Genomic DNA, 21,128 nt, shown 5'->3' with positions numbered 1-21,128 from the left:
TGAGTCAATACTTTGTGGAAGTGCCTTTGGCAGCGATTACAGCTTCGAGTCTTCTTGGGCATGTTGCAGATTTGCTCAAGCTCTGTCAAGTTGGATGGGGAGCATCGGTGAACAGCAATCTTCAAGTCTTTCCAGAGATTCTCAATGTTATTCAAGTCTGGGCTTTTGCTGGGTCACTCAAGGACTTTCACCTTCTTGTTCTGAAGCCATTTCAGTGTTGCTTTGGCTGGATCCTTGGGGGTCATTGTCCTGTTGGAATGTAAATCTTTGTCGCAGTAAAAGGTCTTTTGCACTCTGAAGCAGGTTCTCAAGTATTTGCCTGTATTTGGCTCCATTCATTGTTCCCTCGATCCTCACAAGTCTTCCAGTCCCTGCCGCTGAAAAGCTTCCCCGTAAGCATGATACTGCCACCACCATGCTTCATGGTAGGGATGGTGTTAGATGGGTGATGAGCTGTGTTCAGTTTCTACCAGATGTAGCACTTTGCATTCAGGCCAAAGAGATCAATTTTCACCTCATCAGACCACAGACTCTTGCCTCATACTCTCATTCTTTCATGTGCCTTTTTTGCAAACTCCAGGCGTGCTGTCAAGCACCTTTTTCTCAGGAGTGGCTTCCGTCTGGCCACTCTCTCCCATAAAATCTAGATTTGTGAAGTGCTGCAGAGACTGTCCCCATCTCAGCCAAGGAACTCTGTAGTTCTTCATGGTAGGGTGGTCAGAGTGGTCATTGGGTTCTTGGTCACCGCCCCGACCAAGGTCCTTCTTGTCTGGTTGCTCAGTTTGGTCAGACGGCCAGCTCTAGGAAGAGTCTGGGGAGTTCTATATTCTTTCCATTTCCTCATGATGGAGCTCACTGTGCTCTTTGGAACTTTTAACACTCTTTAAATTGTTTTATACCCTTCCCCAAATCTATGCCTCCTCACAATTCTATCTCAGAGTTCTATGGACAGTTCATTTGACTTCATGGTGGAGTTTCTGCTCTGACATGCATTGTCAACTGGAGGACCTTATACAGAAAGGTGTGTTTCTTTCTAAATCATGTCCAATCAATTGAGTTGGCCACAGCTGGACTCCAATCAAGTTGGAGACATCTCAAGGATGATCAAAGGAAAGTAGATGCACCTGAGCCCAATTTTGAGTGTCATAACAAAAGGGTTGAACAGGTATTGACTCAAGACATTTCAGCTTTTCATTTCTAATTAATTTGAAAATTTTCTAAAAAAAAAAAAAAATCCACTTTGCCATGATGGAGTATTATGTGTAGATTAGTGACAATTTTTTTTTTCAATTTAATTGGTTCACGAGTCAGTAAGTGACCACTATATTCGTTATGGGTGTCTGTCTGTCTGTCTGTCTGTCTGTCCCGAGCATAGCTTTGTGGGTTTTGATCTGGTCCTGATAAAATTTGGGTGGGAGGTTTATATCATGATCTAGTTGTATTTTCCTGAGAATGGGCGTGCTGCACCCATTATGGGCAGAGCCACGCCGAAAAAACGTGTTTTTAGGGGGTAGTCGGTTTCAAGTTACATCTTCTCCGAGGGGGTTTGTCAAATCTGGCAGGGGTTTCGGTATTTGGTTAGTCCAATGGCACCTGCATAGCCCCATGGAGCTCGATTTTTCATTTTCGTCCCAAGGTCAAGGTCACAAGGTCACGAACTTAGAAAATGTCAAAAAAAATCAATAAATTGGGCATCGAGCTCTGAGGGTTTTCAACTGTTTCGAATGAAAGTTGGTAGGCAAGTAGTGCTCTTCGAGTACTACAACTTTCATCATTTACGTTTTTCCCGATTCCCGCCATAAAAAAATTAAAAAAGGCGAACTACGTTTAGGATTTCGCAATTCGTGGTCGATTTGTAGTGCTCTTCGATTACTACAACTTTCATCATTTACGTTTTTCCCGATTCCCGCCAGTTTGCCCGTGGCGTCCCCTCGAAGGTCAAAAAATCAAAAAGGCGAACCGTGTACATTGCTCGTGAACCATTGTCCATTTTAAATTCTCCAGACTTGTCCATTTTAAATTCAGGTTGCAACAACAAAATGTGATAAAAGTTGAGGGGTGTGAATACTTTCTGAACGCACTATATTGTGTTGCAGTCTTGGTTTTACTTGGAGCCAAAGCTCTCAGCGACTGAAACCGCCAACCACAAAAATGTGGTGCATCAGGGGGCAATTTGTCTGAAGAGTGTGAAATGTATAACTATTTTAAATTGTTTGTTACTCCATGAATATCTGTATTAAATCTACTTTAATCCAGTTGTTCATGTTGACATTAAAGATTACTGGAAGGTACAATGAAGTGACTGACTACAGCAAACCTCTGTTTTCATCTCCCCTTTTTATGTCATTTCGCAAATACATCATCACGTTATTAATACCACAACCCTATATGTCTCCGACTCAACTCACACTTGCGTCGTTTTACAAGCAATACCATTCCCGCCTTTGGAATAAACTTTCCCGCCTTTGGAATAAACTTCCTCACTCTATTCTTTCCCATTCTTCCCTCCAGGCTTTCAAAACAGCTGTTCACCACCACCTCTTATCTTCCCCCATCCAAATCCTCGATCTTTTCTACCCCCGATAATCCACCCAAGCCCACTTCCTTCAATTCTCCTGCTTTCCTTCCTGAAAGTCCATGTAATGTCCATCTTCTCTTCGCCATGTTCCCCGTCCCATCCCCATCCCATCCCCATCCCTCTCCCTTCCACAGTTCACCTAATGTGTCTGTTCCCCAATGTTTTGTCCCTTCCACTCCCGCCCCTCTTGTCTCATGCCTCCTTGCTGTGAGTTGTGTGTTAGCTCTCATACGAGCCTCGACTAAGGTATACAAAAAAAAAAAAAAAATTATTCTCGAGTGTTTTCAGAACTTACAAGACTGATAAAGATGCCAGAATACATTGCTAAAGTACCAAATCTGGAGATTGCAAAATCGCTGAAAGAACTACTTTACTTTGTCTCACATGAAGAAATGTGCTGTACTGTAGAATGGCTAAGAGGCATTGTAAAAGTGTTACCTTGGAAGTGAAATTAGATGTTATTCCTTGCATGGATGCTGGTGAACGTGCCGTTGATGTCACCGGGTTAAGTTTACCTCCGACGAAAGTGCGTAGCATCTATGAAAATGCTGACGTTCATTGAAGGAGGAATAAGAAGTTACTGCCAACTTCGACCGCTTCCGGAAGAGGCTTATTTTTATTTCAATGATATGTCTGTACTTGAATACAACTATCAATCAAAAAAAGGTGATATCGGTAAAAAGCGAAATATAATCATGAAGTGGTGACATGAGGAATACATTCCCTGCTTATTCCATTAATGAGAAAAATAGCTCTTATTTATGTCTCGATATTCGCCGCACTTTTGAGGAACACATTCCCAACAAACCAGGGTATTACTGTATATTTCATCAAGAAAAGTGAAATGAAAATCTAAAATAACCAATCAGCAGATTTTCAAACGCAGTGCAGGAAGCGGCTTCCGTAAACGGGAGATAGACACCATAGTTTGCTGTGTGTGTGCGTGTGTGTGTGTATCTATATAAGTGCAATATATTGTTGCGGGCCAGGGGTCGGGTAAGAAGACCACTAGGTGGGGGAAGCTATCTCGGCTCCCACCAGACTCCCCAGAATTGTAGGTCGTCGCACAAGGATAATTCCGTGACGAGGAGGGTCGCTTAACCAACTGTGGACGCCAATAACTCAACTGTGTGACCTTGGGTCCTGCTGTCTATGGTTTAATCGGGTTACCTAATTAATCACGCGATTTAATTACCGGGGAACACGCCCTCGGTACACCTTGTCTGAACTGGATCACTCCACCGGATCGATCACTTTACCGGATCAGATGCAGCCGAGCGACATTGCCAAGGACGTAGCGGCTAAAAGGAACGGATCATTGGGAATAAAGTCCTGGCTAAACTAGGATTCAGACCATGCTGGATCAATGGAAGAAAATACAAAAACGAGCAGGGAACATTCCTAATAATGATTTATTTACAGGCAACTTACAAAAGGGGACACAGAGCAGACAACGTGAAAATAATAACAATAATAATGATAACAATAACGATCTGCAGTCTTACTTAAGTGGACATGCGCCAGGACGCACGCACACGCACACGCACACACACACACACACACACACACACACACACACACACACACACACACACACACACACACACACACACACACACACACACACACACACACCCCAATGAAGAGAAAGTATTGAAACAAGAAGGGAGAGGAGTTGAGGCGACGATTTCGGTAACTTTGTACTCTATTGCATGATCCCGCCTCCATTACGTTTGGGGGGGGGGAGGGAATGCTCCATGGTGCGGTACCCGACAGCTGGCACATCGTCTCTGGCTTCAGCAGCGCATGTGGAAACCGTGGGCGTGAAGGAGGGGCTTGAGTGGAGAAGGGGCAGAGTCCAGAGTGCGTGGATGGGGTGGAAGGCGGGACCAGGTGGGCGAGTGGGGTCAACGTCGTGTGGGCGGAGACGAGGAGGCGGAGTCCAGGCAGCAGGAGGCGGGTCGTGGTGATTTTGGGCAGAGAGATGAGAGAGAGAGGCAGAGGGACCGCTCCGACCTTTATAGGATTGGTTTTTTATAGGCTCTGATTGGCCCCGACCCCTCACGCGGCCCGCTAACTTTGGCCGGAAACCGCAACACTCCATTTCCGGCAAGGTCATCCCAGACAGCAAAAATATTCCACTTCGACCCTACGACATGACACAAATCGTCCACACCGAACTTGGCGCGCGAATTGTCCCGCAAAAGCCCCCGGGCCATGCCCTGACGACCGGCCAAGGGTCCCGCATGCCTGCTCGGGTGTCCAACCAGCGCTGATCAATGCGCTCGCTCCGCGTGCTCCAACGTGGCCCGCACTGTACAACATTCTCCTGCTCGATCGCAGCTTCGCTGGCCGTAGAGACGAGAAGACGTTCACCTTCCTTGGGGAATACGCTGCTGCCAGCGAGGGCTGAAGGTACATTGTTATGGATAAATCCATGCATGTTTTGTGCAGTATGCACGGATCCGCCATGGCCCACGTGGTCAGTGCTCGCGTTGCACCCGATTCTGCTAGCGTGTGCGCGGGGCGAACACCGATATGAGTCAGATATTGAGGAAAAACGATACAAAGTCGCGAGCGGTGCATTTGTGCCCTGCTTTGTACGATAACAAAGTCGCGAGCGGCATACGTGTCTGCTTTCGAACACATTCCATACAGTGCGCGTGGTTTGGCCATTACGCACGTGGCCAGTACTCACGTCCACACGACTCTGCTTGTGTGTGCGTGGGGCGAACACAAATATGTATCAGATATTTGGTTGAAAAGGAACGTGCTGCTTTTACTTCGCACACTCGAATCTCACCCAACGTGGCGTGGAATCGCCTTTATTGGCCTCCGTACACGTTTCGTGCAGTGTGGGCGTCGTGCTGGCTGTGTTTCCTGTGTTGTGAAAAACACCATTCGTGCAGCCTCTTAAGAGATATTAATTCGGATGCCTTTTTAATGCAACCGGCAATCTTCCCCAGATAATCGGAAGCTCGAGTCGATAATCTCGAACTGCCAAGCACACTGTATGACTCGCCGCACACGTTGGGTTGAGGGCTCGCTTGGGAACGGGGGCTCTGCGCTGTTAATGCTCGCGCATCATCGTTTACTCGCAGCGGCGCCACACGTGCTGGCATCCGCGAGGACCCATCCCACAACGAAGGTGCACGTGGCTCAGATTTACCCCAGGAATAATCAGAAAAGAGTAGGGACAAAATGAAGAAGAAATGATGTAAGCAAACCTAGCCATGAGATCATCGCAACGCATGCCCCTGTTGTCCCGCTAGACAAAAGGGAAGGGGCTATCGACACGTATAATAATGGAATAACTGTCTTGGGACCACTATCTGTTGGATGCATGCGGTTCCGAGAACCGCAACAATATATACAATATACATATTTATATGTAATATTCGAAGATTGTGTTTGGACAATTTACCTCCTCAAAAGCAAAGTTCCTGAACATATACAAGCTGGGGTGGTTTCCAACACCAATTTTCGCCTGAAAGGTCTTGATGCCAAGAGTCCGCATTCCTGCCAAAAAGCGATCATTGTGAGAAACGCTGAACTCGTTTTGAAATTTGTACATTGTATTCTTGTCGTTTTCATTTGCATTTGGCGTCGGGACAAATTATGCAGAATTTGTCGGTTGTAGCATATACAATTAAATGTGTGAATTAAAAAAAGACAGGTGCAGTGCGGAGTAATTAACTCACCGAAATGCATCATAATTGCAGTGGCCTCTTTCCCAAAACCTCTGCCTCTGTTTCCTGCCTCTGAAATGTCACAAAGTGCTCAATTTAGAACCAAGGTAAATGCCAAGAATTGTATAATGTTGGATATACACACGCCTACCTGATTATTTTTGCAAAACAAGTGCAATGTATTCTTTAAAAGAATCTCAGGTAATGGTCGCTCGCACTCGCACTCGCACACGTACACACATCCTTGTCCCATTATGGCCATTGCCACAATTTTAATCAGCTTGTGTCACCTGCCACTTAATCACGACTGTGGGAAACATGAACAATCAAAAGGATTTGATACAGGCAGTCAGGTACAACATGCAAACACTGTCAGCACATCCTGTTCAGACATCTTGTCGGGCCGCCATCCTGATACCCAGGAGACAGAAATGCTTTCATGACTTGGCCTTTAGTCATCAATTTATTTCATCAAACTTAACCCACTCATCAGACATATTCCTGGGGCTGACAGGATGGCCTCAAGGCAAGTACACTTGCCTCGAAGCTGTGTTGCCTGGGTTTGAATCCCAACCCAGTTATTAACTCTCATGTCGGTGTTTCATGAATGTGCGTGTTGTCCCTCAGATGGATGTTAAATGAGCATCCCGTGTTGGGATGTTGGAATATCATGTTGGAAGCTCAATTATGACAATAACAAATCTTTGCGTAATGATAATAACATTTTACTCACCAATTTTATTTAACCTCCGTCACACTTCAATGACGACGTGTCAACGACAAACCGTGTGAGTCTGTGCTGTGCTTGTGTGCATGCCGGCGAAGGCACACTTCATGAACGGTAGAACATTTCTGTATTCTGTGCCCTTATCGGGTTGTACCTGTACCTGTACCTGTACCTGTACCTGTACCTGTACCTGTCGTCCTGCACATAATATTCCAGTGAGGAATGTAAATTTAGACCGATGAGATGGCACCGCAGTCAAACACTATGCTGCTTTGGTCATTGTTCATACTGGATCAACTTTCTTTGTTAATGTCCATCTAAAACATAGAAATTTTTCTTCTGTCAATTCAATTCCTTCAAATTCAATTGACTGGGCAGCTCAGGAAAGCCAAAGCACGTGACTTGAATGATGTAACTTTGGTGTAAAGTGGTACTGTACTTTTATTTTGCATTTGCACTGTTCAGATGTACTGTCCTTCCAAAATCTTCATCATGAGTTCAAAGCATGCTCGTGGTGATAAGAGTGAGCCCGTGGCTAAGAAAGTGCATAAAACTGTAAATCTCGGGTGTGAAATTGGATGTTATACGCAGAATGGTGAGTGGTGATCGCGCTGTGGATATTGGTCGGCACTTCGGTTTGCCTCCAACCGTACGCCCTCGATTTATAAAAATGCAGAACAAATTTGTGAAAGTGCTAAACGTGCGAAGCCATTAACATCCAAGTCAATTACGAAGCCAAAGGAGCTCTTGCATGGAAAAGATGGAATGTATGCTGGCCATGTGGAATGAGGACACCTGTACGTCAAGCCATCATATAGCAGAAAGATAAAAGTCTGTATTATGACTTCAAAAAAAAGCAAGCGAGAGTTCAGTTTCTGCTGCCATGGCTAAAGAGACCTTTACTGCAAGCCATGGCTGGTTTGCGAGTTGTGTGTGTGTGTGTGTGTGTGTGTGTGTGTGTGTGTGTGTGTGTGTGTGTGTGTGTGTGTGTGTGTGTGTGTGTGTGTGTGTGTGTGTGTGTGTGTACGTGCACGCGCAGGCAGGGTGGCCAAGAGGTACACACCATTAAGCCGGGTGTTCCGTCTGCTAGCATTAGTTTATGGATGCTAAAGATCCTCACAGTGTCTTTCACGAAGAGGAGCAGTGTCATCCCCAGCACCCTTAACAGATTACAAATCCCTGACTGGACTACGATGAGCACAAGCCTTCCATCCTTCATTTGATCACAACTCACTCGCTCTCTCCCCCTTTCTCTCCCATCACCACAGAATATTTTACACAGTATTTTACTGCATTGTACTTCAGTAAAATTATTTCATTTCAATTTTTTTACTGTCAAAATATGTGTTTGATTGAGTGTTTAAATTATCTCCGTTTAAGCCAAAAAGGTAACATCATAAGTGAAAATTACGACGTTCCCCCCTCTCCACCTCCCACAGAGCCTTATTTCATGACTGAATTTCTTATGGAAAAAAAAAGTTTCGACTTAAGTTGCAATTTTCAAGAACACACCCCAAACATAAATAGAGGTCTACTTGTATTCACCCCTGTCTGTTTGTGAACAGGAGTTATGGACGGATTCAGACAAAACTTGGTGTACAGGTTGGGTGTGTGGCAAGGACGAATGGATGAGATTTTGGTGAAAATCTGGATATGATAATTTTTATACGATTCTTCATAATTGAGAGATAGGGCCAAATACGATATATATATAGCATGGTATTTCAAAAAGTTATGGACGAGTTGGGGAGGTGACAAGAACAACCAGATTCGATTTTGGTTTGTCAGGATGCAGATCCGGTTTATGAGAGGGATACAAAACAAACCGTTTAGCCTGGCGGAGGTACAGTATGCGCTCTACCAAATACCGTTCTAGTTACCTCTGCCACCGAAGGTGAAGGAGGTTGTTTTCAACTCTCTGTCTGTCTGTCTGTCTGTGCATGATATCTCAAAAAGTTGTGGACGCATCTGGATGAAATTTGGTGGGCAGGTTGGGTGTGTGACAAGGACAAATTGATTAGATTTTGGTGAAGATCCAACTTCAAGAATTTTTAAAAGTGATTCTTCACCATTGAGATGTAGGGCTAAAAATGAAATATCGCATGATATCTCAAAAAGTTCTGGACGGATTAGGACGAAACTTGGTGGTCACATTGGGTGTGTGACAAGAAAGGAGTGCTTCCATTTTAGTGAAGATCCGAATCTGGATCTGAGAATTTAAGTGATTTTTCACCATTGAGAAATAGGGCTAAACTAGTATATAGCATGATATCTGAAAAAGTTGTGAATGCATTCAGATGAAACTTGGTGGACAGGTTGGGTGTGTGACCTCGACAAATGGATTAGATTTTGGTGAAGATCTGAATCTGGATACGAGAATTATTTAATTTTCAAAGTGATTCTTCACCATTGAGATGGGGCCAAAAACGATATGGTACTGTATAGAATGACATTTCAAAAATGTATTTGGCACGATATGTTCTTGTGGATCAGGCATTACGTGGCGGTGGTATGCACTCCACCGAGTGCCCTTCTCATTAGCTTTGTTTTAAGCTGGGAATACTTACCCAGCTTATGGATAATTACATTATGGAGCATTTTTGAAGCTTACAATGACAGCATGCCTTACAATCAATATGGTGATTTTACGAGCATACCCATTGATAATAACCTGCAATCATGACCTCGATCTCAGCCAGACTTGGGTCATCCAGCTCTGTCAGGAAGATATTCACATCTCCAATCATGCATTCCTCTTCTGTGAATTGTCCTTTGTCCCACAATTCCTTCTCCAAGATGATAAATGTGCATTCTGTAGGGAACGTGGATAGCATCATGTTCAGTTATGTGTGTATGTGTAAGCATGTATATATATATATATATATATATATATATATATATATATATATATATATATATATATATATATATATATATATATATACACCCACACACACACACACACACACACACACACACACACACACACACACACACACACACACACACACACACACACACACACACACACACACACGAAGAAGAAGAAGAGTTAATGAGAAGAAAGAGGAGAGGAGATAAGGCTAACGGTCTCTCAATACCTTCCTTCTTGTCTAATAGGACAAACGATTTACCGACCGCGCCACCAGTACGTTTTGGGGGGATGCTCCGCTGGGTGATACCTCCCTGACAGCCTGCACATCGTCTCCCGCTTTGTGGCACTTCATGCAGCGAAGCGTCGATCCAGAGAATGGGGCACCACAGTCAGGCATGGAGGAAGGACTTTGGAGGAGTCAGAAGCCAGTGGGTGGAGAAAGGCAGAGTCAAAAGTGAGTGGGCGTAGTGACAGACAGGATCAGGTGGATGGGTGGAGTCAGTGGCAAGTCGGTGAAGAATGGCTGAGTCAGCAGCGAGCTGGTGAAGGAAGGCGGAAGTCAGCAGGCGAATGGGCGAATTGTCAATCCCAGGACAGACAGAGAGCAGGGCGAGCCAACAGGAACCAGGAGCGATGAGCAGGGACGGAGAACGCTCGAACGGCCCCGCGACCCGTGCTTTTATATATAGATCCTGTGGTGTGGGGCGGGGGCGACGACCCGAAGTGGTATCGTCACGCGAATCAGGTGCTCTGGTTGGGCCCCGGCCAGCACACGGCCCAGCCGCGATGGCCAGAAGCGGCTCCACTTTACATCTGGCAAGATGATTCCAAGCTGCGGAATCGTCTCGCTCCGAACACCGTGACACGAAACGCCCTGCACCAAACCCCCAGCCCGTACTCCGGCGGTCAGCGCCAGTCAATGCGCTGCCTGTCCGTCAGCCATGTGGCCAGAGCCGCACAGCATGCCTCCACCTGGCAACAGCTTCGCCGGGCGGAGAGGCGAGAACATGTCCACCGTACGCGGGAGACACCCGCGGCCACGGTGGTCAGCGAAGATCGACGGTAAGATGATATGGTAAACCCATGCACAGACCCAAACAAGATGTGAGCCATGCGTGCAATGCAATGTGTGCGATAATAAATTACCCCGGGGCTGCGCATGGGTCCGCCGCCATTGAGCATGCGGTCATTTATCAAGAGCGGTGGTGTGCACGGTGCCAGCACTGATCTGTGTCAGGAATTGAGGGAAAAGATTGGATATAATTATCTGGAGGTTTTGATTGAAAAGAGTATAGATACAAGTATTAGATGGAGGTTCGGATTGAAAACAAATGTGCCATGTGCGTACTGTGCGGCGTTGGCATTTGGTGTGCTTTTTTCCATGGCCGGCCTTCATGAGGACCCATTCTCACAGCGAAGGGTGCGGCCGCGGTTTTCTACAGGTGGCTGTCGGAGGGCGGTGCCTGTTGGCCTTCGCGAGGACCCCTATTCCCCTGGGCTCGGCATTCCTACAGCAGTGCTGTCATGTTGGTTGTGCTTCCTATCTCTTCCGCCGAGTGGGTGGAAATTACCCCTGTGCTGCACTTGTTCCGTGCAGCGTGGGCGTTTGGTGTTTTGTTCCTTTTGTTCTTCTGTGAGGACGCATTCTTACGTGAGGGGCACGGCCGTAGCTTGGATTTACCTCAGGAATAGAGAAAAAGAGTAGGAATGAAGTCAGAGATGTAATCAGACATAACTATGAGATTCACACAACGCACTTGTCCCGTTTGTCCTATTAGACAAGAAGGAAGGGTCTAACTGCACGTATATTAATGAAATAACTGTCTGGGGACCACTGTATGATAGATGCCATTGCATTGGAGGGATGCGGTTCCGAGAACTGCAACAATATATACTGAAGGCCAGTGGAGGAGTTTGGATATCATTCTGGACAAATACATCAATATACTTTTACATGAATTACAAGGACATTTGTAGACAATGGACAAACGATTTTGGGGATTTTCATTTGGAGCCAAATGTTCAGACGGAACACCAAAAGGCGAACCCAAGCTTTTTCATTTTTTGGGAGAGACAGATTATATATATATATATATATATATATATATATATATATATATATATATATATATATATATATATATATATATATATATATATATATATATATATATATATACACATGTCCGTCTAAAACTAAAACATTTTAGAGGTCTGTCTAAAAAGTAACGGGACTGAGCCTGCTGTATGCTCCACTTACACAACTTGAATGAACGGGTTGCGTCACAGTCTTTCTCAACATTCCAGCAATATATATGATTGGTGATGGTTGACCGCGATCATTGTGTGATTTTCTCCAGGTCGTGTTTTACATGTTGTCTAGTCTGAGTCGTCGTGCTATGAGTCGTGAGCAGAGAGCCAATCTGAAGTTTCTTGCCAAGCTTGGCAAAACACCTTCCGAATCCTTCGCAATGCTGCAGCAAGTCTATGGGGAAGAAACGATGTCACAGGCACGTGCATTTGAATGGCACAAGAGGTTCAAAGAGGGACGGGAGGAGGTTGAATACGATCCACGGTCTGGAAGACCTTCAACGAGCAGAACGGCAGAAAACATCGAGCGTGTGAAGCAGATGGTGCGTGCAGATCGTCGAACTCACGGTGCGGATGATTGCTGAGGAACTTTCCATTAACAAGGACAGTCTGGAGCATCATCACTGAAAATCTGGAAGTGTGCAAGGTGTGTGCAAAGATAGTCCCCAAGTTGTTGTCCGAGGACCAGAAACAGCAGAGTCACTGTCTGTCAAGACATTATCGAACACCTCGAGGACGATCCTGACCTGCTCGGGAGAGTCATAACTGGCGATGAATCGTGGATATTCGAATACGATCCCGAGACCCAATGGCAGAGTCGTCACTGGAAAAGTCCGGCAACACCAAGACCAAAGAAAGCAAGGATGTCAAAGTCGAAGGTCAAGGTGATGCTCATTCTGTTTTTTGACATCAAGGGCATCATCCACTTTGAGTTTCTACCACAGGGTCAAACAGCGAATCAATATGTGTACAAGGAGATCCTCCGGCGCCTCATGAGATCAGTCTGGGACAAGAGGAGAGGGATCTGTGGGAGAACAATGCCTGGGTGTTCCACCATGACAATGCCCCTGCTCACAGTGCCCTGAGCATCCGACAGTTTCTGGCGGAGAGGAACGTGCCACCTCTGGAGCAACCCCCGTATTCGCCAGACTTGGCCCCTTGTGATTTTTACCTATTCCCCAAGCTAAAGGGGGTGATCAAGGGGATCCGATTTCCTGATGTGGAGGCCATCAAAAGGGCCGTGACGACGGAGCTCTGGAGGATTCCAGAAGAAGCCTTCCGGGGGTGCATCGAAGCGTGGAAGAAGAGGATGGACAAGTGTGTGAGACTGGAGGGAAACTATTTTGAAGGGGACAAGCTGTGATTTCAATATTTTTTGGAATAAAATTTCTATGAAGTCAGTCCCGTTACTTTTTAGATGGACCTCGTGTGTGTGTGTGTGTGTGTGTGTGTGTGTGTGTGTGTGTGTGTGTGTGTGTGTGTGTGTGTGTGTGTGTGTGTGTGTTTATATGTATAATCTCCACAATGGCTTAATCATGCACCACAACCAGAAAGGGGGCAGTGTGCAGTGGTTAGATGAATTTGCAACCAGTTTTCACAAGTTTATATCTTCAAATGCTTTCTGTTATCACATACTGTCTTCATCATCACACCAGGCCTGTTGAAGTTTATACTCCTCCGTCAAGGATAACGGCTCGGATGCAGTCAATCGCAAAAGATCAAGGTCTTGCATCCATCCATGGTACCTGTAAGAGAAGACAAGTGGAGACATCTGTTTAAGAAGAAAGGACAAATTGCTTATCTTTATAGTTGCCTATTCACAAACTACTTCATCCATCGTGAGTATTCTTTCTTTCTCTCCCTCTCCCTTTCCCTTTCGATGTATGAGATTGTTGACAAACTTATTCCAGCTTGACTTGATCATTGTGTAAAAAAAAAAAGAGCCTCATGGCTCAGAATCGATTGATTAAAGCAGCTAAACTTACAGAGAGGACAAATTTACAGGTAGGATCGCTGAAGTATGCGCACTTATTTTTGAGTTGGAAAGTCTGCGTGTGAATCTCACAAGCAGAGCTCGGCCACAATTGGTTAGCTGTTCATCAGAAGGACGTTAAGCCAGAGGAGCAATCTGCCAGCACTGGTCGTTGGTGGACCTTAAAGATCCCACAATCCATTCCCAAAAAGAAGGCGAGTTATCACCGTCACCATGAACAAATTACCAATTCCTGCTCTAACCTAGAAGGGGCTCTGTATTCATGGCGCACTCTACAGGGGGCAAGTCTGGTGTTGGCTTAGTGGCTCGGGTGGCGGCATGGGATCCTAGGGTCCTGAGTTCAAGCCCCGTTGGCCGCTGAATTAAATACACCAGGAGGTTGACTCAGCCTGTCATCCTTCCGAGGTCGGCAAAATGAGCACCAGTGAACTGGTAAAGGGGACACTGCATCAGCGGCATAGCCACGTCCCAACCAATGATGCAACTAGCAGCCACAGGCTGCACTCGATGGAGAGAGATACAGGGGGGGGGCACTCACAGCCCACAGGGGGCACTGCATCAGTGGTGCAGTTGTACTCACAGCAATGATGCAAATCAGCAGTCCTGTACTTTCTGTGTATGAATGTTTGAATGAATGAACATACTGTGGGAAAAGTACACAATGATGGTGCGCAATGACAATTCATTAATTTTGTGTGCATCGCAGTAAAAAGAGAGACAGACAAGCCGGTAGGCGACATGGGTGGTCGCTACATAATTGCATACTAGTCATACAGTTTTTGATGGATCGGGCTGAAATTTTTTTACAAAGAGGTTGATTATAGTGCGCATAAAAGCCTGGAAAACGAGTTTTGATTTTCGAAAATATATATATTTTTAGGATTTTCCAAAAATTTCAAAGTCCCGTTGCTAGGCAACGGTGGCGTCCATAGCAACGGTGCTCAAAAGCATACAACTAGATCCTGGTATGAACCTACCTGTCAAGTTTCATCAAAATCGGTTGACTCCTCTGGCCTCCAGAGCTGTCCATTAAGGCGCTGTCACACCTTGACGTTTCAGCCAGCAATGGCAACGTATAAAAATGTATGTAAAACGTTGGCGTACGATGAAATTTTGAGGTTTATTTAAAGTTTTGGTCGTATTCATAACGTGTTGGTCGTATGCATAACATATTAGTAACGGGCACAGAACGTTTCGTTGTCTTATAGATAACTTATACCAACAAATGCTTAGCCTGTTGTCGGCGTTCACAACCTATGCCCAACGATAGTTTAACATAGGCATAGCGCGCTGCACGTATCGCCCACGAACTCGTGGCGTAGCCTGTTAAAAACCTGCCGCACGCCGATTTAAATCACAACCGCCTGAAAATTGAAAGTGTCAACCACGCAGTCACACCTTGACGATTTAGCCAGCGTATGCCGACCTATGAAAAGTTTGCCGAACCAAGCTGGCACACGTCGAATACGTTATGGGTAAGTTGTGTATACATTAAGAGCATGCTGAAAAACGATGAAGTGTGCTGTCATATTTCGTGGTACCTCTCGTACGTCGTGAAATTTCAAGCATGCTGAAAATTTTACGACATACTCGCCGTATGGCTCACACGTTCCGCTACGCTGGCAATAAGTTGTCGGCGCGATATGCGATCGTTGACGCACGTCGACACAAGTTCCTTGTAAGTTATTTTCATAAGTTGAAACACGTCGAAGTAATGTTTAGCATACCCGAAATTTATTTCCTCCATCAAGGCACATTTTTTTTTTCTAAACGACTAAACACTGAAGGCACGTGACAAAATATCTGAAGTTGTTGTTGTTATTTTCTATTATTATTATTTTTTTATTCTATCACGAATTTTAAAATATATTCAGACATTTGCTTTTAAGTTTCGATGTGACAATATCCTCAAACAGAAAATATTCACAGAGGAGGAACTAAGAATAAGACATGAGCAAACTGAAGAGGCTATTGGACGTGACGTAACGGCACGTGACGAAATATCGGAAGTTATTGTTGTTGTTTTTTAAAACGCTGCCAATACGCCATTATACGGTAGCTGTAAATTAGAAACACGTTCAGCAAGTTCTGTGGTCGGCTGGAAGATGTCAATCAAATACGTCTACATACGTCAACAGGCGTTGGAGGTACGTTACACATAGGTTCAAAGCACGTTACTCATAGGTTAGAAATAAGTTTTGGGTACGCTAAGCATTACCTCGACGTGTTTCGACTTATGAGTAACTTACAAGTAACGTGCCTCGACATGTGTCAACGATCGCATAACATGCCTACAACACGTTACTCATAGGTTATAAATAAGTTTCAGGTATGCTTATCATCACCTCGACGTGTTTCGACAAGTGAGTAACTTACAAGTAACGTGTGTCGACGTGTGTCAACGATCGCATAACATGCCTACAACATGTTACTCATAGGTTATAAATAAGTTTCGGGTATGTTAATCATCACCTTGACGTGTTTCGACAAGTGAGTAACTTACAAGTAATGTGTGTGGACGTGTGTCAACTAGAGAACATTGTACTTTACGGTAATTCTACATATCGACGGTCCCCTGTGCCAGTGCGCATGCGCAGCCTGACCCGGAGCCAGGGATGTTGTGGGTGTTTCAACCTGTTCAATACTTGTTTGATTATTGTCGTTCCACGCTAATAAAGTGGTCGAACAAATTGAACTCTGTTCTTATTTATAATCAAACAGCTTGATGCAGTCGAGTAAGGATCGTCGGTGCTGAGGAAGACGCGACTGGGTGAAAACGGACCATGAGAACGTCGACAGTGAGTTTGGATTTCTCGGGTTCTGTACCCAATCTTCGCCCCCAGGACACTGTACACACGTGTGCATCACCGAAAATAGAACGTTTACTCCAGAATAACTGTTCCTATGGCGCCGGTGGAAGCAGAGTGCCCGATCGAGGGTTGTGACTATATGGCTACACACGCAGAGGCGGCAGTGGTGGCCGCCATGTTGAGTATACACGCCACTGTGCACGTCGCCGCCCCCAGGGCGGCGAGCTCGAATGCCAAGATGGAGAAACTCAAGCGTCCCTCCATAGCACTGGCCGGAATGGGCGAGGCCTGGTCGTACTTCATAACCCGCTGGGGCGAATACAAAACAGGTACTGAGCTTGTCGGACCTGACATAGTCGCGCAGCTACTGGAGTGCTGTGAGGAGGAGCTGAGAAAGGACCTCACTCGCGCGGCGGGTCGGAGCCTCGTGGGCAGCGATGAAGAAGACGTCCTCGCCGCCATGAAGGCGCTCGCCGTCCGGACGGAGAACACGATGGTAGCTCGAGTGGCCCTGTCTAACATGCGGCAGGGACACGAGGAGCCCGTCCGGTCGTTCCACGCCCGCATCAAGGGGCAGGCGGACACGTGCAAGTATGAAATGAAGTGCACCAAGGCGGGGTGCGATCAGGTCAACGACTTCACCGAAGAGATATTGCGCAACGTGGTTGCCCGTGGCATCGCGGACCAAGCAATACAACTTGACCTACTCGGTGAGAAGAACCAGGACATGCCATTAAAGGACATGATAGAGTATATCGAGGCCAAAGAGTCTGGAAAACGCTCGGCATCGCGCCTGCTTGACACTCAGAGCACGCACGCGATCAGTAGTTCGTATCGGCGGGGAAAGCGACAGGACGTCCGCGCCAGAGTAGGAGCCAGGCCGGAAAAACGGAAGGCCAAGCCCGAAGGAGTATGCATCTACTGCGGCGAGGTGGGCCACGGCAAAACGCCTCAATGGCGCGCCAGACGCGCCGAGTGCCCCGGATACGGTAAAAAGTGCCGGAAGTGTGACCGCCAGAATCACCTCGACAAGGCGTGCCTGGGCGGCCGATCGGCAAGACCCCCATCTAAGGAGACCGACGGGATGTACGACGAGCAGACGGCAGCCTTCGTCGAGCTATGCACGGTCACCATGGCCAGCACAGAGGACGAAATGCGCACGCTTCCCCTCGCTCACCACCTGTACGATGATATGTGCGATAAGTGGATGAAACGCATATCCGACCCGCAGCCATACGTCAACCTCACTCTCACCAACAAGCGCGAGGATTACAAAGCGCTGGGTTTTAACCTCCTGAAACACACCCGCGCGGTAACCCTACCCGCTATGGCAGACACGGGGTGCCAGAGCTGCCTGATCGGCATTAAAGTCGTCCAACAAATGGGCCTGAGTACCGAGGACCTCATACCTGTATCCATGACCATGAAGGCCGCAAACAACAGAGGAATTCGTATCCTCGGAGCGGTGGTAGTCAGATTCGCCGGTAACAGTGACGACGCTCGGAGATTGGAGACGCGCCAAATCGCGTACGTGACGGACTCTTCAGACCGCATATTCCTCTCCCGCGCGGCCTGCATGGACCTGGGAATGATCTCGGACAGATTCCCGACACTCGGAGAGGTGAATCTGACGACCTCGGAATTGTGCGACTGCCCGCGACGCGCGGAGCCGCCGACCAAGCCGACCGCACTCCCCATGCCAGCGACCGAGGCCAACAGAGAGGCACTACAGTCACATTTACTCAGGATGTATGCTCAGAGCACATTCAACACGTGCCCACACCAGCCACTACCGAGAATGACCGGCCCGCCACTACGTCTTATGCTCAGTGAGAACGCGACACCGGTTGCCCATCACACTCCCATCTCCGTGGCCATACACTGGCAAGATGAGGTAAAAGCAGGCCTCGACCAGGACGTTCGGCTCGGCGTGTTGGAGGAAGTACCCGTCGGCACGCCGGTGACATGGTGTCACCGCATGGTAATTTGCGCGAAAAAGAATGGCAAGCCGCGACGCACCGTCGACTTTCAGGCCTTGAACAAGCATGCGTTCCGCGAGACCCACCACACCCAATCCCCGTTCCACCAGGCGAGATGCGTACCTAACGGGAAGCGCAAGACAGTATTCGATGCATGGAACGGTTACCATAGCGTCCGCCTACACGAGGACGACCGCCACAAGACGACCTTCATCACTCCATGGGGGCGCTACCGGTACCTATCTGCCCCACAAGGGTATATGGCATCGGGGGACGGTTACTCACGACGATACGATGAGATCGTCGCGGACATTGGTAACAAGACCAAGTGCGTAGATGACACGCTCCTATGGTCAGACACGATTGAGGGGAGCTACTTCCAGGCGGTCCAATGGCTGGATATATGCGGCCGGAATGGAATCATCCTCAACCCGGAGAAGTTTGTCTTCAGCGCACCCACGGTGGACTTCGCGGGCTTCACCATCACCATGACCGACGTGCGACCGTGCAGCCGCTACCTGGAAGCAATCCACGATTTCCCACAACCGCGTAACATCACCGACGTCAGATCGTGGTTCGGGCTTGTCAACCAGGTGGCATACGCCTTTAGTATGGCCGAACGAATGCAGCCATTCCGGAAGCTCCTGAAAAGTGGAGAACGCTTCCAGTGGTCCATGGAGTTAGAGGACATATTCCGCGAGTCGAAAGACGTGATCGTACAAGAAATCGAACACGGTGTCCGCATATTTGACAAAACTAAGCCAACATGCATCGCCAAGGACTGGTCGAAGGAGGGAATCGGATTCTGGTTGCTTCAAAAGCACTGCCGATGCGTGCCAGTTAGACCATTCTGCTGCACTGATGGATGGAAAATAACCCTGGTCGGCAGCAGATTTACACACGCGGCAGAATCCAGATACGCGCCCATAGAGGGCGAGGCTCTCGCAGTCGCGGACGCCTTGGACAAAGCGCGCTACTTCGTACTGGGCTGCGAGAACCTGATCGTTGCGGTAGACCACAAACCACTGCTGAAACTCCTTTCGGACAGAGCACTTGACGACATACCCAACCCCCGCCTCAGGAACCTCAAGGAGAAGACCCTGCGTTATCGCTTCCGCATCATACATATCCCGGGAATGAAGAACAAGGCGGCAGATGCCATGTCGCGCAGGCCAGTTGGCACCACGTGACCTCCACTCATGAACCTTCCAGATGACAATGCCACCATAGCGACCCACCTCCAACCAAGCACGCACACCGACGTCCTGTCCCTCCTACGCCAAACTGAGCCGGAGTATGACGACGTCGAGGACAACCTGGCATGGTGTGCCGCGGGCCTCGAATCATTGCGATCAGTAACATGGGATCGCGTCAGGGAAGCCACCAGCAGCGATGGCGATATGCACATATTGGAGGGAATGACAATGAACGGCATCCCCGACTCAAAAATCGAGATGCCAGAGACAATTCGCGACTATCACCAGTACCGCGAGAACATTACATCGACAGATGGAGTGATCCTATACAAGGACCGAGTAGTCATACCACCCTCACTCCGCGGCGATGTGCTGAGCGCCCTACACGCTGCCCACCAGGGCGTATCAATGATGACCGCCCGCGCAGAATCCTCTGTATTCTGGCCAGGCATGTCGGCCGACATCAGCGCCACTCGGAAAAACTGTGAACACTGCCACCGGATGGCACCATCACAGCCTGGAGCGCCACCAACTCCACCTATTCCGGTCGTTTACCCCTTTCAGGCAGTGTGCTCGGACTTCTTTGTACACAGGGGTGCACACTACCTTGTGACAGTGGACAGATACTCGAACTGGCCGATCATCTCAAAGTCGACGGGTGGCGCCGCCGGACTCATAAACCACTTACGTCGCGCCTCCGTGACGTACGGGACACCAGAAGAGCTCGCGTCAGATGGGGGACCGGAGTTCACCTCCACCGAGACCAGGTCATTCCTGCACAGATGGGGCGTACACCACCGCTTGTCATCGGTGGCCTTCCCTCACAGCAACTGTCGCGCGGAGATTGGAGTTAAGACAATGAAACGACTTATCACGGACAACACCAGCCCGCAGGGAGAACTTGACACTGACGCTGTGCAGAGAGCGATACTACAATATCGTAACACGCCTGACCCTGACACGAAGATCTCCCCGGCAATGTGTGTCTTCGGCCGCCCGATACGCGATTTCATCCCAATTATCCCTGGGAAGTACAGACCGCACGACACTTGGCATGAGACCCTGAAAGCGAGGGAGGAGGCCCTCCGCAAACGTCATATCCGCACAGCCGACACCTGGGCAGAACACACCAAACGCCTTCCGCCACTTGCTGTAGGGGACCAAGTCCGCGTACAGAACCAGACAGGATT

The 21,128-nt window shown here is 47.7% G+C and overlaps 1 protein-coding gene across 1 annotated transcript in view; it reads right to left on the bottom strand.

The window, feature by feature from the left end:
- The window catches only part of NAT9 (N-acetyltransferase 9), a 76,329-nt gene that overhangs the window by 53,427 nt on the left and 1,774 nt on the right, over window positions 1-21,128 (bottom strand). Inside the window, exons 2-5 of the mRNA XM_085856983.1 lie at window positions 13,596-13,705; window positions 9,666-9,806; window positions 6,280-6,339; window positions 6,003-6,097 (exon numbers count right to left, since the gene is read on the bottom strand). Coding sequence (XP_085713109.1) covers window positions 6,003-6,097; window positions 6,280-6,339; window positions 9,666-9,806; window positions 13,596-13,705 — 406 coding nt within the window. The remainder of the gene's footprint in view (window positions 1-6,002; window positions 6,098-6,279; window positions 6,340-9,665; window positions 9,807-13,595; window positions 13,706-21,128) is intronic.

This window comes from Eptatretus burgeri, chromosome 15 (genome assembly GCF_056783735.1).
Source record: "Eptatretus burgeri isolate ZD-2024b chromosome 15, Ebu_testis_v1, whole genome shotgun sequence".
NCBI classification, from domain to species: Eukaryota; Metazoa; Chordata; class Myxini; order Myxiniformes; family Myxinidae; genus Eptatretus; species Eptatretus burgeri.
This window is presented reverse-complemented; position numbering and strand designations above follow the sequence as displayed.